General features: G+C 43.4%; 2 protein-coding genes across 2 annotated transcripts in view; both read left to right on the top strand.

The window, feature by feature from the left end:
• LOC134445672 (tripartite motif-containing protein 16-like) overlaps positions 1-23,144 on the top strand; it is a 245,965-nt gene that overhangs the window by 97,985 nt on the left and 124,836 nt on the right. The window lies entirely within an intron of this gene.
• Positions 7,831-11,738, top strand: LOC134445675 (E3 ubiquitin-protein ligase TRIM47-like). Its single transcript, XM_063194711.1, has 3 exons — positions 7,831-8,445; positions 9,917-10,012; positions 11,453-11,738. Exons 1-3 carry the CDS (start codon positions 7,867-7,869, stop codon positions 11,705-11,707), a joined length of 930 nt encoding a protein of 309 aa, XP_063050781.1. The 5' UTR covers positions 7,831-7,866; the 3' UTR covers positions 11,708-11,738.

Here is a 23,144-nt window from a genome sequence, read left to right as displayed (position 1 = left end):
ATGACATTATTGATGTTTTTGTCTCAAGAGCGCAGAAAGGGAGACTTTTTAATTAAGCTTGATTTGAGTCACATTTTGTGTCTGTGGTTCTCGTTTTGCGGGGGAGGGGGTCAGGGTCACGCGCTTTAAGGAGGCCCCCTGGCATATTTTTTCAGAACTGGCTCTGCACACACACACACACACACACACACACACACACACACACACACACACACACACACACACACACACACATTGTTGATCAGTCAGTCCCGAAGGCTTCTCCTCGCCAGCTTCAGTTCCTCTTTGACCAACTCCATATTTGGAGACACACACACACACACACACGCACGCACGCACGCACACACACACACGAACTAAAACGTGTGTGTCATGTTCTCTCCTCCAGATTCCGGTCACTTCACTCTGGATCCAAACACAGCACACACAGACCTCCATCTGTCTGAGGGGAACAGGAGGGTGGAGCTGAGACCTGGGGCCCAGTCATATCCTGATCATCCAGACAGATTTAATGTGTGTCCTCAGGTGTTGTGTAGAGAGGGTGTGTCTGCTCGCTGCTACTGGGAGGTTGAGTGGAGTGGAGTGGTTGGTATAACAGTGTCATATAAAAGCATCAGCAGGAAAGGAGCGGGTCCTGAGTGTTGGTTTGGCTATAAAGATCAGTCCTGGAGGCTGGACCTCACCACGTCCAGCTCCTCTGTCTGGCACAATAAGAAACTAAACTCCCTCTAGTGGCCAGCTCCAGAATACGAGTGCATGTGGATCACAGGGCAGGAACTCTGGCCTTCTACAGCATCAGTAGAGACACAATGACACTCCTGCACAGAGTCAACACCACATTCACACACACACTCTACCCCGGGTTTAGGGTATATAATTATGGATCATTAGTGAAGCTGTTGTGATGCCCCTACAGATAAATGCTGCTCCTGTGGCCATAAGACATAAGCTGTACACCATATGAACACACACACACACACACACACACACACACACTGTGGGGATGGTGTGATACTGTTTAACTTTTGTGTTTGTAATTAAAGTGTGGAGTGCACCTGATGAAGACCTTTATGTCCAAACTCTGTGTGTTACTGTCAAATAGATCACAGAGAGAGAGATGTACTCTATGGGTTGTGGATACTCTTGTTTTCTTGTCTGACATGTGTTTTGCACTTGGTCAAAGACCAAATGTGTTTACATGTATGAAATCAAATATGTATACATTGACCTTGAACAATGATTTAATTAAGACTCTCATATGGGGGTCACATGGTTGTAATCAGACTGCTTGTATTTGAGGTCACAGTAAGAGAGACGTTCTGTATGGGTTGTGGATATATTCTTTTTACTCTTCTGACCTGTATTGATGCACTTGGTGAAAGACTTGTAGACTTCTGTACATGTATGCAATAAAATGTTAACTCATAAACTTTGAACAGCTGTGACTGATTTGATAAAGACTCATGAGAATCACATGGTTGTAATCAGAGACATTTGATTGGACAGCAAGCACTACAAGGCAGCTGATTAGAGAACGGGGGGGGGGGTCAGCAGTCACTCACACACACACACACACACACACACACACACACACACACACACACACACACACACACACACACACACACACACACACACACACACACACACACACACACACACACACACACACACACACACACACACACACATAGTTGTTTAAAGCAGTATTAGAAGTATTTACCACAGTGTACAACACTAGTAGCATGACGTTACACAGTTGCAACTAGGCCCTATGTAATATACTACAACTAGGCCCTATGTGATATACTACAACTAGGCCCTATGTGATATCATACTACAACTAGGCCCTATGTAATATACTACAACTAGGCCCTATGTAATATCATACCACATCTAGGCCCTATGTAATATACTAAAACTAGGCCCTATGTGATATCATAATACAACTAGGCCCTATGTAATATCATACCACATCTAGGCCCTATGTAATATTATACTACAACTAGGCCCTATGTGATATCATACTACTGGTATTGTAATTACATCTGTAACAATACTTCTACTTCTACTTTATACAACTCTGCACATCTACATCACTGGCCTATCTCCTGAGGAGAGCGAGGAGCCGGACATCACAAACCTGGACGTGGACCACGACTTCTTCCAGGACAAGATCTGGCCCCAGCTAGCCCACCGCATCCCTGACCTGGAGAGCCTGAAGGTAGCAAGTGCCTGGGCTTGCTTCTATGACTACGACACCTTCCACCAGAACGGCTTGCTGGGAATCCACCCCCTGGTGCCAAACATGTACTTTGCCTGCGGCTTCAGTGGCCACGGGCTGCAGCAGTCGCCTGCCGTAGGCCGAGCCGTGGCCGAGCTGGTTCTGGACGGAGGCTACAAAACGCTGGACCTCAGCGCTCTGGACATCAAGAGGATTCTTCATGACGCGAGGCTGCTGGAAAGGAACATTGTATGAGGAGGGGCACGTGTGTGTGTGTGCGTGCGTGCATGCGGTATATTTTTTTATGTAATAGTTTCCCTTTTGAAATGATTTTCATTTTAGCTGTGATGATGAATTACACATATAGAAGTCAGTTTAAGTTTGTTGTTCAAATGACTTTACAGTGACAATAAAACTGTTCAATAAAACAATTCTGTTACCATCCTAAATTAACTGGTTTATATGTGTCTGTCTGTGTAATCAGCATGTCATCTATACACAGTGCATGATGACATGCTGGTGTCCTACATACTTTTGTCTCCAGGTTCATCCATCAATATTCCTCGTCAACTTCCTTTTTTACAGACATACAGTACAGGCCAAAAGTTTGGACACACTCTCATTCAGTGCCTTCTCTTCATTCTCCTGGCTGTTTGCAGTTCAATGTAGATTTCTTGCGGAGGGCATCAAAACTGTGCATGAAAACATGTAGAATTATGGGCTTAACAAAAAAAAAATTCTAGCTGTTTTCCAATCGTGATGTCAGCTGTCTATCTACCTGACGTCAACACGGCACAACTGATGGTTCCACACTTTTCAACAAGCTTATTTTTTGTCTATTTTCAAGTAAAAACACAGTCAGTCAAGTCAATCTTCATTGAACACAGAAGCCGTCCAATAAATCATTAGAATTGTAGAACTTCACTTTGAGACTATTTGTCCATGACTTTTAGCCATTTGCCAATGCAAGCATTTCACAAACATTTTCTTGATCTGATATTGAGTCACTTGGTCTATAGCCAGGTACTTGGAGAAGTCATCTGTGTTGGAGGGATGGCATGGGTTATCACCTTTACTTTTACTTTTTATACTACTATTCCATCTAGATAACCAGCTTTGTTAGACCAGTGTGACTCAATATAAGAACAAGAAACTGCTTGTATTGGCAAATGGCTAAAAGTCATGTTTCCCCCACCATCCTGTTTTTCAGACAATTCAGCTTATTCAGTGCAAGTCAGTGTCTTAAATTATCCAACAAATAAGCAATTTCATGTTAGGAAAAGTAACTGTGAATTTAATGTCTAGACCATACAATAAATTAGACTTAACATTATTCAAAACTATGAATAGAACAGACCAAAATGTAGGCATGTCCTCAACGTTTGACTAATCAAAGCGAAATCAATTCACTATTAGATTACATTATTACATTACATTGCTCTTAGCTGACGCTGTCATATATTCAAAGCGACTTACCGTTATTATTTTTCAGGGTATTGGTTACCGTCCCTCGAGCAATGTGGGGTTAGGTGCCTTGCTCAAGGGCACTTCAGCCATGGATGGAGATGAAGGGAGAGGTCAGGGGGGATTCGAACCAGCAACCCCTAGATTGAAAGACCAACTCTCTAACCACTAGAGATTAGGAACTTGTTAGGATTTCTTAGGAACGATTAGGACTTTGTTAGGAATTAGTTAGGAGAGAAGGATACAGTCCAATCCCTGATGGCTGCTAACTATTATTGAATCCTCTTGTTCAGGGCTGGACTGGGGGAGAAATAGGACCCGGGCACATTTGGCTTAAAGGGCCCCCTCATAATAAGCGGTGCAGAACTGACTGACCGGTGGGCCCTGCACCCTCGTGGGCCCCTATTTTCAGAAAACAGAGGCCCACGAGGGTACGGGCCCACCGGGAAATGCCCTCTATGATAGCCAGTCCAGCCCTGCTCTTGTTCATGCTGGCTGCTGCTTGACTGCTTATGGTGTTGTTCTGGCCTGAGGCACAGAGGGAAGCGCTGCCCCCTGCTGGTGTATGGAAGGACGACGCGTTCAAGAGGGCTACTGATGACTTGACCTCCCCACACTGTCCCAAGACCCTTGAACTATTGACCCGGAGCGGTCCAGACCCCATCTCTCTTTTTCTTGGTTTTGTTTTGGCTTGGAACTGGACTGAAATGACTTGTCTGTGTCTTGTACAAAATCAGCAGAAACGTCAGTTACTTTGAGCACCAAAATAAAAGACCTCTGAAGTATGCTGACTGTTCCAGTCTTCATTGGGTCCAGTCACTGAGAAGTAGCGCAGTCTGTCTTTATTTAATTGTTTTTTTTTTTGTTTTTTTTTACTATTTGTTGGTAAATAAATTGTACCCATTTTTGGAGAAACTTGTTTGTCTGTATTTCTGTACTTGGCATCTTCTTGGGCTAAAAACAAAAAAGGTTCAAAGAAGGGATTAATCCCTGACACTATCACCTCATTAAGGGTTAATAAAGTATTGGCCAACTCATGGTTAATAAGTGCATAAAGCCTGCAGTAGGTATGACTGATGATGTGATTACTACTACTACTGGACCAGTTTTCACTTTAGAATAGGGAACCAACTCATGGCTAATAAGTGCATAATGCCTGCAGTAGGTATGACTGATGATGTGATTACTACTACCACTGGACCAGTTTTCACTTTAGAATAGGGAACCAACTCATGGCTAATAAGTGCATAATGCCTGCAGTAGGTATGACTGATGATGTGATTACTACTACCACTGGACCAGTTTTCACTTTAGAATAGGGAACCAACTCATGGCTAATAAGTGCATAATGCCTGCAGTAGGTATGACTGATGATGTGATTACTACTACCACTGGACCAGTTTTCACTTCAGAATAGGGAACCAACTCATGGCTAATAAGTGCTGTTATGGCTCGACCTGTTATCTCTCTATGTTTGCATAACCAGGCCTCAGACTACGTGTAATGAAATAGCGTGGAAAAGGATATGTGCGATACTAGTGTAGGGTTACACATTAAGGTGGACCCAAGGAAGGAACATTAGCACGATGAGGGATGAATCTTGTAGATGCGACTAACCCAGTCCTTGGCTCACGTAGCCCGCCACCGCAAGCTGTTCATTTCGTTAGTCCATTCAAATTAAGGAGTAGGCCCACTTCTCTTCCCCACACCGCGTTCTTCCATCAACAAAGTGCAAAGTGGGTCACGTCAGCCATGGGCAGGCTCTCACCATGCTGCTCCCGGCGTGACAATCAACCACCCCAATGTTCACCTCCACCTGGTTTATATGGGCGGTCTCAACCCAAAACCAATGCCGTTCTTCACTTGGGCTGAGTGAGGGGTGTCATATGGTCGTGTAGTGTATAATCTAAGTACACTGACCTTTCCCTGACTTCTCCTATTGTAACAGTGCACAAAGCCTGCAGTAGGTATTACTGATGATGTGTCTCCTACTACTGGACCAGTTTTCACTTCAGAATAGGGAGTCTGTCTTCCAGTTGGTAATATTTTTTTATCACAGCACCTGGACATGTACCTACAGTACATGCAGTGAGAGCTGTGAGCGCAGTGAATGAGCTGTATGTTTGCTTATTCTACGACTATGTATACATGTATTAGTGACTAGCAAATGCCTAATAAGTGAGCACCAGAACAAAGTTTTACCAATAACCATACAGCTGAGGAAGATATTTTAGCCCCCCTCCTGAAATCTCTGACATCTCTCTTGATTTCTCAGTGAGAAGGACCATTATGAAACTTTTCTGTTATTCTGGAAACAAATACATTGATGGAGATAATGTCCAATGAGTTGAATTTGCATTTTTCCATTTTCACAATGTAGTTTAAACAAAAAAGGGTAAAAATGGCAAGGACAAAATTATTAGCCCCCTTATCATTAATAGTCAATAGAGAGCTATTTATGAACCAAAACTGACATCAGGCACTTTGATTAGTTGTTCACTATGTTGGCACATGCCCTACCAGGGGATTCCATCAGTGTATTTTTTTTCCAGAATAACAGAAATGGTTCATAATGGTCATTTCTCACTGAGAAATCAAGATAAATGTCTAATTTCAGGAGGGAGGCTAATAATATCGTCCTCAACTGTATGTTGAGTTTCAGGCACTTATACTTAGCCCTTTATAGGGCAAGTGACTATATTTGATCACTTCCCGTTACTTGCACACCTATCACAAATGCCCCTGCCATGCCTAACCTATATCCAATTAATCAGGGGAAACCAGGCTTTCACACTGATAGTGACATGAGATTTGACCAATCAGCAGTGGGTCCCGCCAAACTTTTTTTTCCAAGTGGGAGCTGAGATTTGTGTGCCCTGTAAAGGGTTAGGGTTTTGCTTCTTCCCTCTCAGTGGCATGTGAGGCTTGTCATTGGATCCCATTTACAGTGCAATGTCAATGTATGTACATGAACACACATATCTTGACAGTTCATATAAAATGTCTTTTTGTTAACCTTCAACTGCATTGTTGCTTTTATGTTTTGCTTAACTTGCGATACTTCAAATCTAAAACATTTTATTTACAAACTGTGCAATATTGTTGCTTTTATGTTTTGCTTAACTTGAGATACTTCAAATCTAAAATATTTGATTTACAAACTGTAATATAGGCTATCCAGAGTAGAAAAGCACTCGGAGAGCACACCACCAACAAAGCAGGTCATAATTAGATGATAGCCTAAAATAATCATCTTGCAATTCTATAAATGATCAGTTTTTAACAAAAATGTTGCTATTGCTGCGTGTGGATCATGAGGAAGAGCAGAAACCGCAGCTCCTGCTGAAAGTGATGCTGGACCTGGAGATGTGGCATGCAACAACATGGTCAAAGCCATGGCAGAGTTCAGCCATGAAAAGGTGAGACCTGTTAACACAAATACTGAAAAACAAACTGTTAACATCCACTCAGTCACACCCTGTTTGTCTCAGCGGGTAAAACACTTAATCAGCTTAAAATGGTGTGCGTGTGGGCGCATGCGTGTGGGCCTGCATGCACGCATAACAGTAATGTGGAAAAACCGGTTGGACTCCTGTGATTGCATAGGCCTATTTATATACTAGTTTATAAACAGGTACATTATATGAAAAAAAAAAAAACATGTTAAATCTGGAATGTCTTTCTGCCATTGTGGAGGCGAATGAGAGAGTTTTTTAGATATCATCATTTTTGAAAACATTGACAGGCCACCTTCAGCGTTGCCAAATTTGTCATAGTGTGTCATGTCATTTACAGGTTCTGAGCCAGCTTGGTTCATGGTTTTGAATATATCCAAGACACTCTTCTTCGTTGAAAAAAGCTTTTAAGTAAACTAAGTTAACTCTAGAACACGTAAAAATTGCCAACATGTTTCAGCCTACAATGGCATTCATCAGGGCTTTGATCATGTTTGATCTCGTATTGGTTCATGTTTAATGCCTAAAACACTAAAATTACGGCATCACTAAAGATGGCCACTAGATGGCAGCAGTAGGCCTACTCCATGAATAGGGTGGGCCTAGTTCTACTTGACTCCATCCAGGAAGTTTGGAGTGTCACAGGTGGAAAAGAAACTTTGATCGACCTGTTCCCAAGGAGCTTTGGCTGGAGTCACAGATCGCTTCGACTGCTTGAGAGAAATGGCTGAGGCCAGTGTCGGTAACAGGGATATTTTGGAGTGTCCTATTTGTTTGGGTCTTCTGAATGATCCGGTGACTCTTACCTGTGGGCACAGCTACTGTTTGCGCTGTATTGAGAACTGCTGGGATAAGGGCGACAAGGGCGTTTACAGCTGCCCCGAGTGCAGACAGACTTTCGCTCAACGACCCGTTTTAAACAAGAATATTGTACTTGCTGAGCTCGCAGATCAAAAGAAGAAGATCGGAATAGGCCAACAAACCTCTGAATGTGTTGCTGGACCTGGAGATGTGGCGTGCGACGTCTGTAAAGGGATAAAACTCAAAGCTGTCAAGTCCTGTCTGCAGTGTCTCAAGTCTTACTGTGCCACTCACCTAAAAGCTCACAATGAACTTATAGATGGAAACCACACCATTACCGACGACACGGGCCAACTACAGGAGAGGATTTGTCCCAGTCATAAGAAGGTTTTTGAAATATTCTGCCGCACTGATCAGAGTTGCATCTGCTATCTGTGTATGGTCGATAATCATAAAGGCCACGACTCAGTCACAGCTGAGGCAGAGTGGAGTCATAAAAAGGTAAGAGGATCTACTCAAATCCTGTAGGCCTATTTGGGTGGGAGACGTGACGCCTTGGTTTTTCGTAACATTGGTTAAAAACCTACAAAACTGTTATTTTCCTCTTAAAGACAAATGTCAATAAAGAATATGTGGTACATTATGTTTCATATTAGTCTTAGATGAGAAGACACATTTTTGTTAAGATTCATGTAAAGGTTTAGGCTGGCTATATGTCAAATATCCTGCGGTGTGACTGTAACATTGATGAAATCTGGAATATAATATAGGAGCCTATATAAATTAACCAACAACATTTTGAATAATGTATGAAGCATATGGCATGATTGCATAAATATTAACTTTATATGTGAATGTGAAAAACCTCAAGACAGTAATATTAACTACAAGTTCAATTTCGTATCACAAATTGTGTCCTGCGGGGTGACATGTAGGCTATGTCAATGTTTGTGAATCTGCAGCTGCAAGGCCAACTACAAGGGTCTTAAAGACTGGCTCCTAACCAGTCAGTACCTCAGTTATTGGAGAGTGCTGTGGAAGCTTAAGGTTACTATTAACCTCTTAATGTGTCAACATATTGCAATGTTTCTGTCACGCAATGCTTAGGTTCATTTTATGGTGTCCTGTGGTGTGACTGCTCTTATAGAAGGAAAAACAGTTTTTTATAAATGAAAACACATTAAGATTAAACACAATATCATTATCAAGTTAGCATGAGCTCAGATGTCAGTCATGTATACAAAAGGATTACAATGGCCATAATGCAGTGAATTTCCTGTGGTGTGACTCCATTTTCCTGCGGTGTGACATGCCTATGCAATGTGTTGATGTAGGACACATTTTCCCAAAAATGGCAAAAATTAGGCGAAATTCCACGGACCACTAACTGCTTTATTTTTTCAGGTTTTTATCCAATTTTTTCCATTAATTTTTTCAGGAATTGGAAAAGCTTTTTTTGGGGGGGGCATTACGCCCTTAAACGTCAACCACCCATTTACTGCCTATTATACTTTTCCAGAGAAGACACCGTTCTTTATTAAGCTATCCAATAATGGAAATGTGCAATTTACCTGGCTTCATTTTCTCCGATGAGCACCTACAAGTATAGGTCCAATATAATTCTACATTCTGTTAAACATTGACAGGCCAATTTCAGGCTGTAGGCCTAGCCCGCTGCTATGCCATAAGTTGCATGGTCTTTTAAAGTTTTTCTGTTTGGCTCATGTTTAAGGTATACTATTAACATTATTAGACTGGATGCATACTGTTTCTTTATCAGCAATCTTTTACATCTGCGTTCAGGTTGCATTGTTTCAATATTGTTTCAATGTAGGCCTAATGCAACTGTCAATAGCCTATAAAACGTAAAACAGAAAAAAAATATATCATGAAATGTATGTAAATGTAAATATATGACAATTGAAATCAATTTACTATTCATACTCTGGTAATGTGATTTCTGATGTTGCAGGAGGGGTTGGGGCAGAGCCAGAGGAGATGCCAGCAGATAATCCAGTTGAAGGAGAAGGAGCTGCAGGAGCTGAGGAAGGCTGTGGAGACTCTCAAGGTGAGAACTGACCACAGGAGATGATCTGCTGCAGATTTCTGGTAGTAATTATGATAAGCTGTGACACAAACAGGTCTGTAATGCTGCATGCATACTCCCCTTCATAAACACACTGACGTGACCTGCCAGGACAGACTACTGGATACTCAGTTTCAAAACAAATGGTCAGAGAACACTTCACCGTGTGTGTGTGTGTGTGTGTGTGTGTGTGTGTGTGTGAGAGTGTGTGAGAGTGTGTGAGAGTGTGTGAGAGTGTGTGAGAGTGTGAGAGAGAGAGAGAGAGAGAGAGAGAGAGAGAGAGAGAGAGAGAGAGAGAGAGAGAGAGAGAGAGAGAGAGAGAGAGAGAGAGAGAGAGAGAGAGAGAGAGAGAGAGAGAGAGAGATAATTGAATTGAAAACTTTATTACAGACTCAAAAAGTTCCATATAAGATACATAAAAAGACAGACAGGTACATCACAAATCACCAGTTCATTTGAAAACATATAAACATCTATACCAGTGCTGCCACAATTCAGAGAAGTACCTTGTATCACTCTGCCTGGTATCACAAAGAGTAGATATTATACCATTGCTTGATCCAGCAAGTCTACCCATAAATCTATGCATAAAATTTCTCAGCAGTGCATGAAAAGTGGGGACACTACAAATTGACAAATAAAGGGCTTGCGCTCGTCCATCTTGGGAACTGAAGGAGAATCCTAAACGCATCATTGTATGCCACCTGCAGCTTCTTCAGCTTAGCTGTATGGTATTTACACCATAAGTGTGCTGTGTAAAAAGGTGTGCAGTAGGCTCTAAAGAGATTAACCTTGACATCATCTGTGCAAATATGGAACCTGCGTGCCAACATATTGGCCTGTGCATATAATTTACGACACTGACGCTGGATATCATCATCATCACACAGGTCATCAGTAATGATATGACCCAGATACCACACTTTACACACTACATCAAGAGAGCTGTTAGACAGAAAAAACGAGGGGAAGTTTTGTTTTTGGTCCTCCTTAGTTCTCACAATTAAAATCACACAGAGAGAGAGAGAGAGAGAGAGAGAGAGAGAGAGAGAGAAAGAGAGAGAGAGAGAGAGAGAGAGAGAGAGAGAGAGAGAGAGAGAGAGAGAGAGAGAGAGAGAGAGAGAGAGAGAGAGAGAGAGAGAGAGAGAATCTACGCAGACAGTAAGATATGATGAGCTATGACACTCCACTTAACTATGGCTCAGTGGTTAGAGTACTGACTGACCTTTGTATCAGAAGGTTGCAGGTTCAAATCCCACCCCTACCCATGACTGAAGTGCCCTTGAGCAAGATGCCTAACCCCACTTTGCTCCAGGGACTGTAACCAACACCCTGTACCTAAATAACGGCAATTCTCTTTGGATACAAAAGCATCAGCTTAGTGTAATGTAATGCAATGTGTCTGTGCGTGTGTCCTATCAGTCTGGTGCACAGACAGCAGTGGAGGAGAGTGAGAGGATGTTTACTGAGAGGATCCGCTCCATTGAGAGAAGGTGCTCTGAGGTGACAGAGCTGATCAGAGCTCAGGAGAAGGCTGAGGTGAGTCGAGCTGAAGGACTCCTGAAGCGACTGGAGCAGGAGATTGCTGAGCTGAAGAGGACAGATGCTGAGATGAAGCAACTTTCACTGACTCAGGATCCCATCCACTTCCTGAAGGTAGACAGCATTACTTTATAGAGCGTTCAAAACATGGCTAAACACAGTGGTAGTGCAGCCCTGTTAATTGCAGTTCAAGGCCTTATGCCAGTATCTCTCCCTCACCCTATTTTGTGTGTGTGTGTGTGCGTGTGCGTGTGTGTGTGTGTGTGCGTGTGTGTGTGTGTGTGTGTGTGTGTGTGTGTGTGTGTGTGTGTGTGTGTGTGTGTGTGTGTGTGTGTGTGTGTGTGTGTGTGTGTGTGTGTGTGTGTGTGTGTGTGTGCGCGTGTGTGTGTGTTTCTGTGTAGAATATTGTGTCCATCAATGCAAGGCCTTACAGCACAATCTCAACCAACGTGACCTTCAGCCAAAATATTTCCTTTGAGCCCTTGAAGAAATCTTTATCTGCACTGAAGACGCAGCTGGAGGAGAAATTAGAGTCAGTCTTCAAGCAGGAAATAATCAAGATATCTGCAGCAGGTTGGACAAATATAGAGATCATAACAGACATATGAATCATAACATCTCCAGTTAGCTTTTTAAAGTGAGGCATGACTCATCTGATTTTTTTCTATTTTTTCTTTAAGCTGTGAACCATATGCAGATCATCGAGAGCATACAATGTGAGTTTTCAACGCACACACACACACACACACACACACACACACACACACACACACACACACACACACACACACACACACACACACACACACACACACACACACACACACACACACACACACACACACACACACACACTGGCTGAAAATGGACAGTATATCTGTGTCTGTGTGTTTGCATCGAGGTGTGTGCACAAGTATGTGTATATGTTTTCCATTTGTTGCATGGTTTAGGTTTTGTTTTGGGGTAAATGATTTAATGGGTAAGTGATTTAATAATTCATGCATGAAATAAGGCGATGATGATCTAGCTCTGTCATTTGTCTGGTTGTTGAGTCAGAGGGATGAGTGGTGACCTCTCAGTGGTCTTCCTGATTGTTACTTCGACCAGTAGCATACAAAGGCATTTGCTATGCTGGTTACTGACCAGTAGCTTACGAAGTCCTTTTATAGAGACTGGTTACGCCCTGGTCTGATAGATTGTCGCTTCGACCAGTAGCATACAAAGGCATTTTATGTGTTCTATTCAAATGTGGAAAATAAAACCCTTGGCCCTGCAGTGGCGCTAGTGTCCGGCTTCGATTCTGGCCCGGGGTCCTTTGCCATCCCTTCCCCATCTGTCTCTCCCCACTTGCTTCCTGTCTGCATAACTGTCCTATCTCTCAAAACAAAGCCCCCTAAAGCCACAAAAATATATTTAAAAAAACCCTCAGCCTTTAGAACAACAGCAGTTTGTAACAGCAGTTTAACACCCACCCCCACCCCAATATTTGTACCCATTCATGCCCTCCTACGCCATTAGATGTGAGATGTATGTGGTTGAATGTGTGTGTCTGTGTTGGTCTGCAGATACTGATCCTGAACTCCCAGTCAGAAGATCAAGCAGCAAGGAGGACCTGCCACCAGTCAGTAAGTCATTACAGTAATTTACTGTATCAGTATATTGTGTAGTGGAGGAATAGTGGGGTGGGGTTAGGTGGTGTTGAGGAGTCTGACTGCAGAGGAGTAAAAACACTCTAGAGATGCCACCAGGATGTGTGTGTGTGCAGGTGCGTGTGCGTGTGCGTGTGTAAGGAGAGGGGTGGAGGAGACTGGAGGTGCAGGTGGAGAACTCAGACAGCAGTCATAGCTACTGTGTGGACCAACTAGTGTTATCAGGAAGCATTCAGGCCCTCTGAAGGAGGGAACGATGGAAAAAGTTTGAGAACCACACCTATAGGTGGCTAACAAGGTAGCACCTATGGTATTGGGAAACACATGTCTGGTTTCTTCAGGTGAATTGTTGCAGTGCAAAGCTGCCCTGCATTTGCCTGATTTCCATAGACTGCGAAGGCGTTACGTCACCACTAGGGCGGAGCCTGGGTAGCCCTGCATGCCACTTAATCCACTTCAGGATTGTACAGGTAGCTGTTAATACCTGCTGGGCATTGCTGTCTGTCGCACCTCCTCCGGTGCCCATGGGTCAGCGAGAGAAAATAAGACTTGTGGCGCAAACATCTTTATTGTATCAATTACTAGACAAACGTAGGCCCTCCTTCGCAGGTAGCTGTAGCCTTACGCCAGAAGCAGATGTCATCAGGTGGTGTCCAGCATTCTCTGCGGTGTTTGGGCCCTGAACCACAACACCGCCAACTCCAGCTGGTGGTCTGACAGTGAGTGGCCAGTTTCACTGCCCATCTGCTCCTGGCGTACAGCTCACACCAACAATACATACGTTCCATACATTTGATAAGCATTAAAAAAAAAATAATAATAATAATTGAAATAAAAAAAAAACTGGAAAAATAAGGCAGTTGAGCTGTCTGGTGTTTGTTGGCTGCTGGCTTTAACCCCTTCCTAGCAGCTGTGCTCGGGTGCGTTGGTTGCTGGGGCGACAACAGTGCTGAGTGAAAGGTGCCGAATGCGCTGAATGCTTACTGACGAGTTGTTTGTGAGGCAGTTGAGCTGTTTGGTGTTCGTTGGCTGCTGGCTTTAACCCCTTCCAAGCAGCTGTGCTCGGGTGCGTTGGTTGCTGGGGCGGCAACAGTGTTGAGTGAAGTGCCGCGCAAGGCGGTTGGGAGATAGGCTTGCTGTTCCCTGCAGCTGCTGTCTGGTGATTAGGTGTTCTTCCCCCAGTTTCTGTCCTTCCACCGCAGTCAGAGCCAACAGCTCCCTTTCTCCACCTCCTCTGCCAGTTCCTTTGTTGCCTTAGCTACAAAGGGACCTACAGAGTGTACCCCCATCTTTACCTGTCTGCTTCACAGGAGATGCTGCCCTGATGTCTTTACCTGTCTGTTTCACAGGAGATGCTGCCCTGTAAGATGTCTTCAGCTGGAGACACAATGTGTAATTTTATCAGATGATCTCCACTGCTCTCAATGATTGTGGAGCATATTGTGGTGTTCATGGACTTATTTAGGCCAATGTGATGTTTTCTGTCTCAGTGTCCGGTGGCCAGGCTCTTACTGCTGAACCAGTGACCAGAGAGGACTTCTTAAAGTGTGAGTTGGACACACACACACACACACACACACACACACACACACACACACACACACACACACACACACACACACACACACACACACACACACACACAGTAAACTTCACATTCAACACCATACAGAAGGATATACAGAAAGAGATTCATAGAAGTCATTGGTGACTGGACTGCTCAAACCAAGTTCCTGCACCTGCACACTTACATATTATGCACTCCTTTTCCTCTGTGGGGCTGCTGCACTCCAACCCCACCCCTATCTCCCACCAGCCGCACACTCATCCCCCACCAGCCGCACACTCATCCCCCACCCGCCCCCACCACCCGCACACTCAACTGGACTCCTCTCCTTTGTCTCCTTTCTATCTTCTCCTCCAGACTCCTGTCACTTCACTCTGGATCCAAACACAGCAGAGAAACACCTCCATCTGTCTGAGGGGAACAGGAGGGTGGAGAGGAGAGATGAGGCCCAGTCATATCCTGATCATCCAGACAGATTTGATAATAATTTTCAGGTGCTGTGTAGAGAGGGTGTGTCTGCACGCTGCTACTGGGAAGTTGAGTGGAGTGGAGAGGTTCGTTTAGCAGTGTCATATAAAAGCATCAGCAGGAAAGTAGGGGGTCCTGAGTGTTGGTTTGGAAATAATGATCAGTCCTGGATCCTGCAATTCTGCAGCTCTTGCTCCTATTTCTGGCACAATGATAAACAGACTATACTTCCTCTAGTGGCCAGCTCCAGAATAGGAGTGTATGTGGATCACAGGGCAGGAACTCTGGCCTTCTACAGCATCAGGGGAGACACAATGACCCTCCTGCACAGAGTCCACACCACATTTACACACACACTCTACCCTGGGTTTAGATTGTTTAGTAAACCATCATCATTGAAGCTGTTGTGATGCCCCTACAGGTTCACGCTGGTCCTGTTGGTCATTCAACACACACACACAATGTGGACCTGACCATTAACACACACACACACACACACACACACACACACACACACACACACACACACACACACACACACACACACACACACACACACACACACACACACAGCACACAGCACACAGGACATACACATCACGCGTGTGTCAACATACCTAAATTCTTAAGCAATGGGGCACAGGAGGCAGTAGTTTTGGAGTTGGAACATTATGCAAAGCAGAGTTCTGTAAAATCTCTTCATTCCTTTTCATGAATACCAGGCAACTGTAAATCTTATCAGTACTGGTGGCTATGCAGCTCCAGCTCCTCTTTCATACACAACAATAAACAGACTGAACTCCCTTTAGTGGCCAGCTCCAGAATAGGAATGTATGTGGATCACAGGGCAGGAACTCTGTTCACCTCCACAGACCCCTACCAGCCCACTACACCCCCCCCCCACACACACACACACACACACACACCTGTATTTTAGAGTTTGATTTCTTAATTTGAGTTTGGTGGTAATTCTTACTGTATCTCTACAGTAATATCTGCTTCCATGTTCATAGAAACTGTGATGGTTCTCTTTGAGTTGGATCATACATGACTGCTGATATTATGTTATATTCATTCTCATTCTATTAACCCTTGTATGGTGTTTGTGTTTTTGTTACATAGAAGGTGTTTGGGTCTTAATTTGGACCTGGGCCGATAGACAAATCGTTTAAAAAGGGGGGAAATCATAGCTCATTCTCACCCTCATTTTCTCTTCATCCTGTTTGTGAATTTCTGCGTATGTTTTGAGGGTGAGAGATACAGAGATATGACATAAAGATAAGGAGACAGTGAAGAAAGTGAATAAACTCAATCCATTATTATTGTCCATCTTATTATTATTATTATTATTATTATTATTATTATTATTATTATTATTATTATTATTATTGCACGTTCCTCACATGTAATGAACCAAAGTCAGTGAATCTCAATGCAACAGAATAAACATACAAGTTTTCTCAGGGAAAAAAAACTGAAAACGGGTCCAAAAGACCCGAACACCTTACAAGGGTTAACTATCTACAGATATTATATTTCCTGATTTGGTATGGGGATGGTGGGGTGCTATTTTAGGATTACTGTTCATCATGCATGTGATAAAACTAATTACGCTTACTCATAAACCTTGAAGCTGTGAGTGATCTGATGAGGACTCACACACATGAGAACAACATTCCTGTAATAACTTAGAGACTATTGAAAAGACATCAAGCACTACAATACAGCTGAGAAGAAAACCAAACCTGCTGTTGTGATTATTATTGTCAATGATGGATGTTCATGTATGTATGTGTAATAAAATAATGACTCACAAGCTTGGAAACTGTGAATGTGAATTTTATAAACACTCACCCATATGATAATCTCATAGAGCATTGATTCTCAACCTGTGGGCCCTGAGGGTACTCTAAGTGGCCTTGGAATCATTTTCTAAAAATCTAAATAATTGTGTGCGTGTTGCTGTTGACAACTCTTTATTTCAGTTGTATTGTGTATTGGGTCAGAGGTGGGCCCAGAACCTTTATGAGAATTTCAAGTGGGCCCTAAGTTGGAAAAGGTTGGGAACCCCTCTGACATAGAGTAAGACCATTGAAACAACAGCTGGCGCTATATTGCATCTACATTGCTTCAACTATGGAGTTGAATCAGTAGAGAACAGAGAGTTGGGCCAGATCCAACTCAGAAGGATCACACACACAAACATCCAGATGCCAAACAGCCTAGAAGTGGTGCCAGTGGAGAGCACCCTTGTGGTCAACGCAGCAGGTGCCAACTCGGGCAAAGTTGCCCAAATGGTGGGCATCGGCCTTGGCTCTCAAACTGCTATCTCGGGCATCTCCATACCCGTGGAGCCCAGGAAAAGGTACATCTACGTGGTGCACTCTCCAGACGGGCCAGGTTTGGACACCCCTTTCTTGGTGGACTACTCAGGTGTGTACCTCAGACGAGAGGGCCTGGGAGGGAACTACATCACTGGCCTGTCTCCTGAGTAGAGCGAGGAGCCGGACATCACAAACCTGGACGTGGACCACGACTTCTTCCAGGACAAGATCTGGCCCCAGCTAGCCCACCGAATCCCTGCCCTGGAGAGCCTGAAGGTGACAAGTGCCTGGGCTGGCTTCTATGACTACAACACCTTCGACCAGAACGGCTTGCTCGGAATCCACCCCCTGGTGCGAAACATGTACTTTGCCTGTGGCTTCAGTGGCCACGGGCTGCAGCAGTCGCCTGCCGTAGGCCGAGCCGTGGCCGAGCTGGTTCTGGACGGAGGCTACAAAACGCTGGACCTCAGTGCTCTGGACATCAAGAGGATTCTTCATGACGAGAGGCTGCTGGAGAGGAACATTGTATGAGGAGGGGCGTGTGTGTGTGTGTGTGTGTGTGTGTGTTGTATATTCTTTTATGTAATAGTTTCCCTTTTGAAATGATTTTCATTTTAGCTGTGATGATGAATTACACATGAACAAGCCAGCTGCCGTTTGTTGTTCAAATGACTTTACAGTGGCAATAAAACTGAACTATTCTGTTACCATCATAAATTTAGTGTCCTAGTATGCGTGTGTCTGTGTGTCTTACATACAGTACTTTTGTCAGTAGGTTCATCGATCAATATCTATTGTCAACTTCCTTATTGTTCAGACATATATGCATAGTATCTTATTGTCCTCTTTTGCTCTCTGATCTACTTCGTAGAGACAGAGTTCTGAAATAGGTTGGATACAGTACATGTAGTGAGACAACACAGACATACAATAACCATGCAGCAGACAATAAAGTACACCCCCAGTGCCATGCAGCAGACAATAAAGTACACTACCAGGTGTAGACAATAAAGTACACTACCAGGGTGTAGACAGTAAAGTACACTACCAGGTGTAGACAGTAAAGTACACTACCATTACATTACATTATTACATTACATTGCATTTGGCAGACGCTTTATAACCAAAGCGACTTTCAAAAAGAGGACATAATCAAGCCAACATCACTACCAGGGTGTAGACAATAAAGTACACTACCAGGGTGTAGACAATAAAGTACACTACCAGGGTGTAGACCAGGGCTTGACATTAACTTTTTCGCTTGCCGGCCACTGTGGCTAGTGGTTTTCCCGAGGCACTAGCCATCCAGCAATTCTACTAGCCACAAATTTGACACCCCCCCCCATCATGACGCAGTACGGTATATCTAACCTCAGAAGATGAGGTGCTTAGAGCAAGAAGATGAGTGCAAGGGTTTCTACATGGAAATAAAACAAACAAATAGAAACTGAGTAACTGAGTTTTTTCTTGAACTTAAATACAAATACAATAAATATTCTGATATGTCATGTGAGACACCACACCATAGGCCTATGCAGCCAACTCGGGTTCGAGTCCAGCCTGGGTCATTTCCCAATACTACCCCCGTCTCTCTCTCCCACTTACTTCCTGTAATCTGTACAATGTCTGCATTGAAGACATTAACGCCACAGGAGTGAGGAGTCTGCATGCTTAAAATCCTACAATATTTTTTTTGTTTAATTCCATGGCAGGATTACGTTTCAACCATCGTCTTCATCAGATTATATACAACTACTATATGTATTAGAATCTCAACTTTACAGATAATCCTTTCATTCAATTAAAAAAAAAGAATTGCGAGTGTGCGGACTCCTCACTAGATACAGTAACTCTAAAATGTCAATGCCATGAATATCATTACATGACATGCATTACATTACATTTAGGTAGCTGATGTTTGTATCCAAGGTGACATAGGTTACAGTTATGACACTATATTGGATACAGCAATCTCTCCAGAGTAGTTCAGGTAGGGACACACATTTACTAAGTGGGACTCGAACCACCACCCAAATTAGGCCACAGCTGCCCATCACTATCAGAAAATTGTGACAGTCCTGGCAAATACAGAGTGCTACAAACATCACCACGAATTGTCAATAAATCTCTGAAAATGACTTGAAAACCAACTATATTTGTTTGTTTGACTATGAAGTGAACAGTGTGGTGTTATTTGGTACAGATACAGCCATCTGTTTGCTGTTACTAAAGATGACCACATGATGGCAGCAGTACTCCATAAATAAATACTCCACCCCATCCAGGAAGTTTGGAGCGCCACATGAGAAATCGAAACGAATGTGGACTTGTTCCCAAGGAGCTGTGGTGAACCTACCTATCGCCGATTTCTTCAGAAAATGGCTGAAGCTATAGAGCTCGAAAGTGACGTCACTTCCCCCGATTTCATGGGACCTCAACGGCGTTTTTAGCCGAAAATCGTAGCATGTAATCCAATGGCGGTATTAAAATGATATTTCGATCCCCTTCGAGTTGTGCCACGAGCTCCATATATGTTGTTTCTGATATTTTTGCTTAATTTTTCGTACGAACCCCCAAACTTTTTAGAAAGCTGTGTTTCTTCACATTTTTCATGCCGACGGCCTCGGAACAAAACATTGATACTTCTGCATGAATAATCTTTATCTAGCCTCTTAAACAGCATATTTGTAGCCCAGCGCATATCATGACTGAGATCAGAAGATATTTACTCTCTACCATGTTGTTAGATGGTCAGCTTAGGTCCCGTGAAACGCGGAACTAAGGGGCGGGACTTTCGAGCTCAATGGCAGGTAACCAGGCCATTTTCATGTGTCCTATTTGTTTGGATCTTCTGAAAGATCCAGTTGGTCTTAATTGTGGACACAATTACTGTTTGGGCTGTATTGAGGACTGCTGGAATGAGGAAGACGTGAAGGGAGTTTACAGCTGTCCCCAGTGCAGAAAGACTTTTACTCAAAGACCCGTTTTAAGCAAGAATGTTATTATTGCTGAGCTCGTGGATCAAATGAGGAAGAGCAGAATAACAACTGCAGCACCTGTTGAATGTGCTGCAGGACCTGGAGATGTGGCCTGCGACGTCTGCATTGGTAGAAAGCTCAAAGCTGTCAAGTCCTGTCTGGAGTGTTTCGTGTCCTACTGTGACACTCACCTAAAAGCCCACGATGAACTTCTGGGTAGAAAACACACATTGGTCGATGCCACGGGCCAGCTAGAGGAGAGGATCTGTCCCCGTCATAAGAAGGTTTTTGAAATATTCTGTCGCACTGATCAGAGTTGCATCTGCTATCTGTGTACGATGGGGGATCATAAGGGCCATGACACTATCACGGCAGATTCAGAGTGGAATCATAAGAAGGTAGGATGAAGCGTACACCGTTCTATTCATTAGTAGCCTATTAATCAACAAAATGTAGCCAATTGAAGGTCTTCTTTGCCCCAGTTAAGTGAAGCAGCACCACATTTATTATGACAAAAAGTTCAATGTCTACATTCTGTAAAACATTGACAGGCCAACTTCACGGTGTAGCCGCTACAACTAGTCAGAAATTGCTTGTCATTTACAGGCTCTGATTGAGTAGCCTGGCGAGCCAGACCCGGGAGCAAATTCAATTTGCGGTCGCGAGGGGCGTCTAGATTTCTAGGCTAGGCTATGAGCACTTATGCTCGTGTGTGTCAATACCTAGCCTATTAAAACTTGGCTTCTGCCTGTTGTTTTTTTCACCAATGCTGTAGGCCTAGGCTATGTCAGAGCCGAGCTGATGACATGTTGTTTTAAATATTTGTTTAAAAAAGTTAATATAGACCAATTTAATCTCACATAGTCAATGATACCCATGATGTAGATCATCATATATGATCATCTGATGATTGAAAATCAACATTGTTTGATTTCTGGTGTCCCAGGAGGAGTTGGGGCAGAGCCAGAGGAGATGCCAGCAGATAATCCAGTTGAAGGAGAAGGAGCTGCAGGAGCTGAGGAAGGCTGTGGAGACTCTCAAGGTGAGAACTGACCAGAGGAGAAGACAATCTGCAGCTGTTATGATGGGCTGTGACACAAGCATGGCTTTAATGTTGTTTCCAGGGACACACAGCCGTTTAGATTTACTAGACTCAGTTTAAATAATTTTCAAGTGTGTGTGTGTGTCTGTGTGTGTGTGTGTGTCTGTGTGTGTGTGTGTGTGTGTGTGTGTGTGTGTGTGTGTGTGTGTGTGTGTGTGTGTGTGTGTGTGTGTGTGTGTGTGTGTGTGTGTCCTATCAGTCTGGTGCACAGACAGCAGTGAAGGAGAGTGAGAGGATGTTTACTGAGCTGATCCGCTCCATTGAGAGAAGGTGCTCTGAGGTGACAGAGCTGATCAGAGCTCAGGAGAAGGCTGAGGTGAGTCGTGCTGAAGGACTCCTGAAGCAACTGGAGCAGGAGATTGCTGAGCTGAAGAGGACAGATGCTGAGATGAACCAGCTCTCATTGGCTCAGGATCCCATCCACTTCCTCAAGGTACATATACAACATTACTGTTAAGACTGTTCAAGATATGAATAAACACAGCAGTAGCTCTATTGATGTCTTGCTGTTCAACGGTTCTCATCAGTACCTCACCCTATTATTCTCTGTACAGAACATGGTGTCCATCAGTGGGAGGCCTTACAGCACAATTTCAACCAGCGTGACCTGTAGCAAGAGCTTCTCCTTGGAGCCCCTGAAGGAATCTGTGTCTGCACTGAAGACGCAGCTGGAGGAGAAATTACAGTCAGTCTTCAAGGAGGAGATTGTCAAGATATCTGCAGCAGGTTGGAGAAACATATGACTCTTATGAATCTTCAATAACTTTTAAAAGTGAGACATGACTCATCTGACTTTTTTTCTCTTTTTTTCTTGAAGCTGTGAAAAATATTCAGATCATCGAGAGCATACATTGTGAGTTTTCAAAACACACACACACACACACACACAAAGGATGTCTGTGTCTACAGTATGTGTTTGCATCGCTGGAGAAGTATGTTTGTGCGTGTGTTATTTTTGTGACAATTTCTGTATGCAAGTGTCTTGATCATTATGGGTTTAAGGTGATGGAAAATAGCTCTATCATTTGCCTGGTCGTTGAGTCTTGCTGATCTTATTGATCTTACTGGTCTTACTAATTAGAACTTTTACCAGTAAAACACAAAAGCATTTGCCATGCTGGTTACTGACCTGTAGCATACACAGTGATTTTGTACACAATGGTTTTGCCCTGGTCTGATTTCATTGTTATTTCAACCAATAGCATACAAAGGCATTTTATTGGTTAAGCCCACCCTTTGAGAATTTCCAGGATATAGCAGCTTTGCCAAAATATTGCTCAGAGGAACTATGAAGTTGTGAAAGCCAGGTTATCAGAGATTCACTATTGTGATGTATTACCTTAGATTTAGAAGCAAATACTGATTGACCCAAATCTAAGAGGGTTCTAAAAACAACTGCTGTTTAGAAAAAAGAGGGTGGTCTTATTCATGGACCAAATACCAAAAACAAAATCAGTAATATTTTGACATTACATGAAAAGTTA

Source organism: Engraulis encrasicolus, chromosome 3 (assembly GCF_034702125.1).
Source record: "Engraulis encrasicolus isolate BLACKSEA-1 chromosome 3, IST_EnEncr_1.0, whole genome shotgun sequence".
Lineage (NCBI taxonomy): Eukaryota > Metazoa > Chordata > Actinopteri > Clupeiformes > Engraulidae > Engraulis > Engraulis encrasicolus.
The sequence above is the reverse complement of the archived record's forward strand: the minus strand, read 5'-3'. Positions and strand labels throughout refer to the sequence as shown.

Bases quoted from the DNA above. Each gene is read 5' to 3' on its own strand.
- LOC134445675 (XM_063194711.1), top strand. From the start codon at position 7,867: ATGGCTGAGGCCAGTGTCGGTAACAGGGATATTTTGGAGTGTCCTATT. The intron at 8,446-9,916 runs GTAAGAGGATCT...CTGATGTTGCAG, and splicing joins CAGAGTGGAGTCATAAAAAG to GAGGGGTTGGGGCAGAGCCA. The intron at 10,013-11,452 runs GTGAGAACTGAC...GTGTCCTATCAG, and splicing joins AGGCTGTGGAGACTCTCAAG to TCTGGTGCACAGACAGCAGT.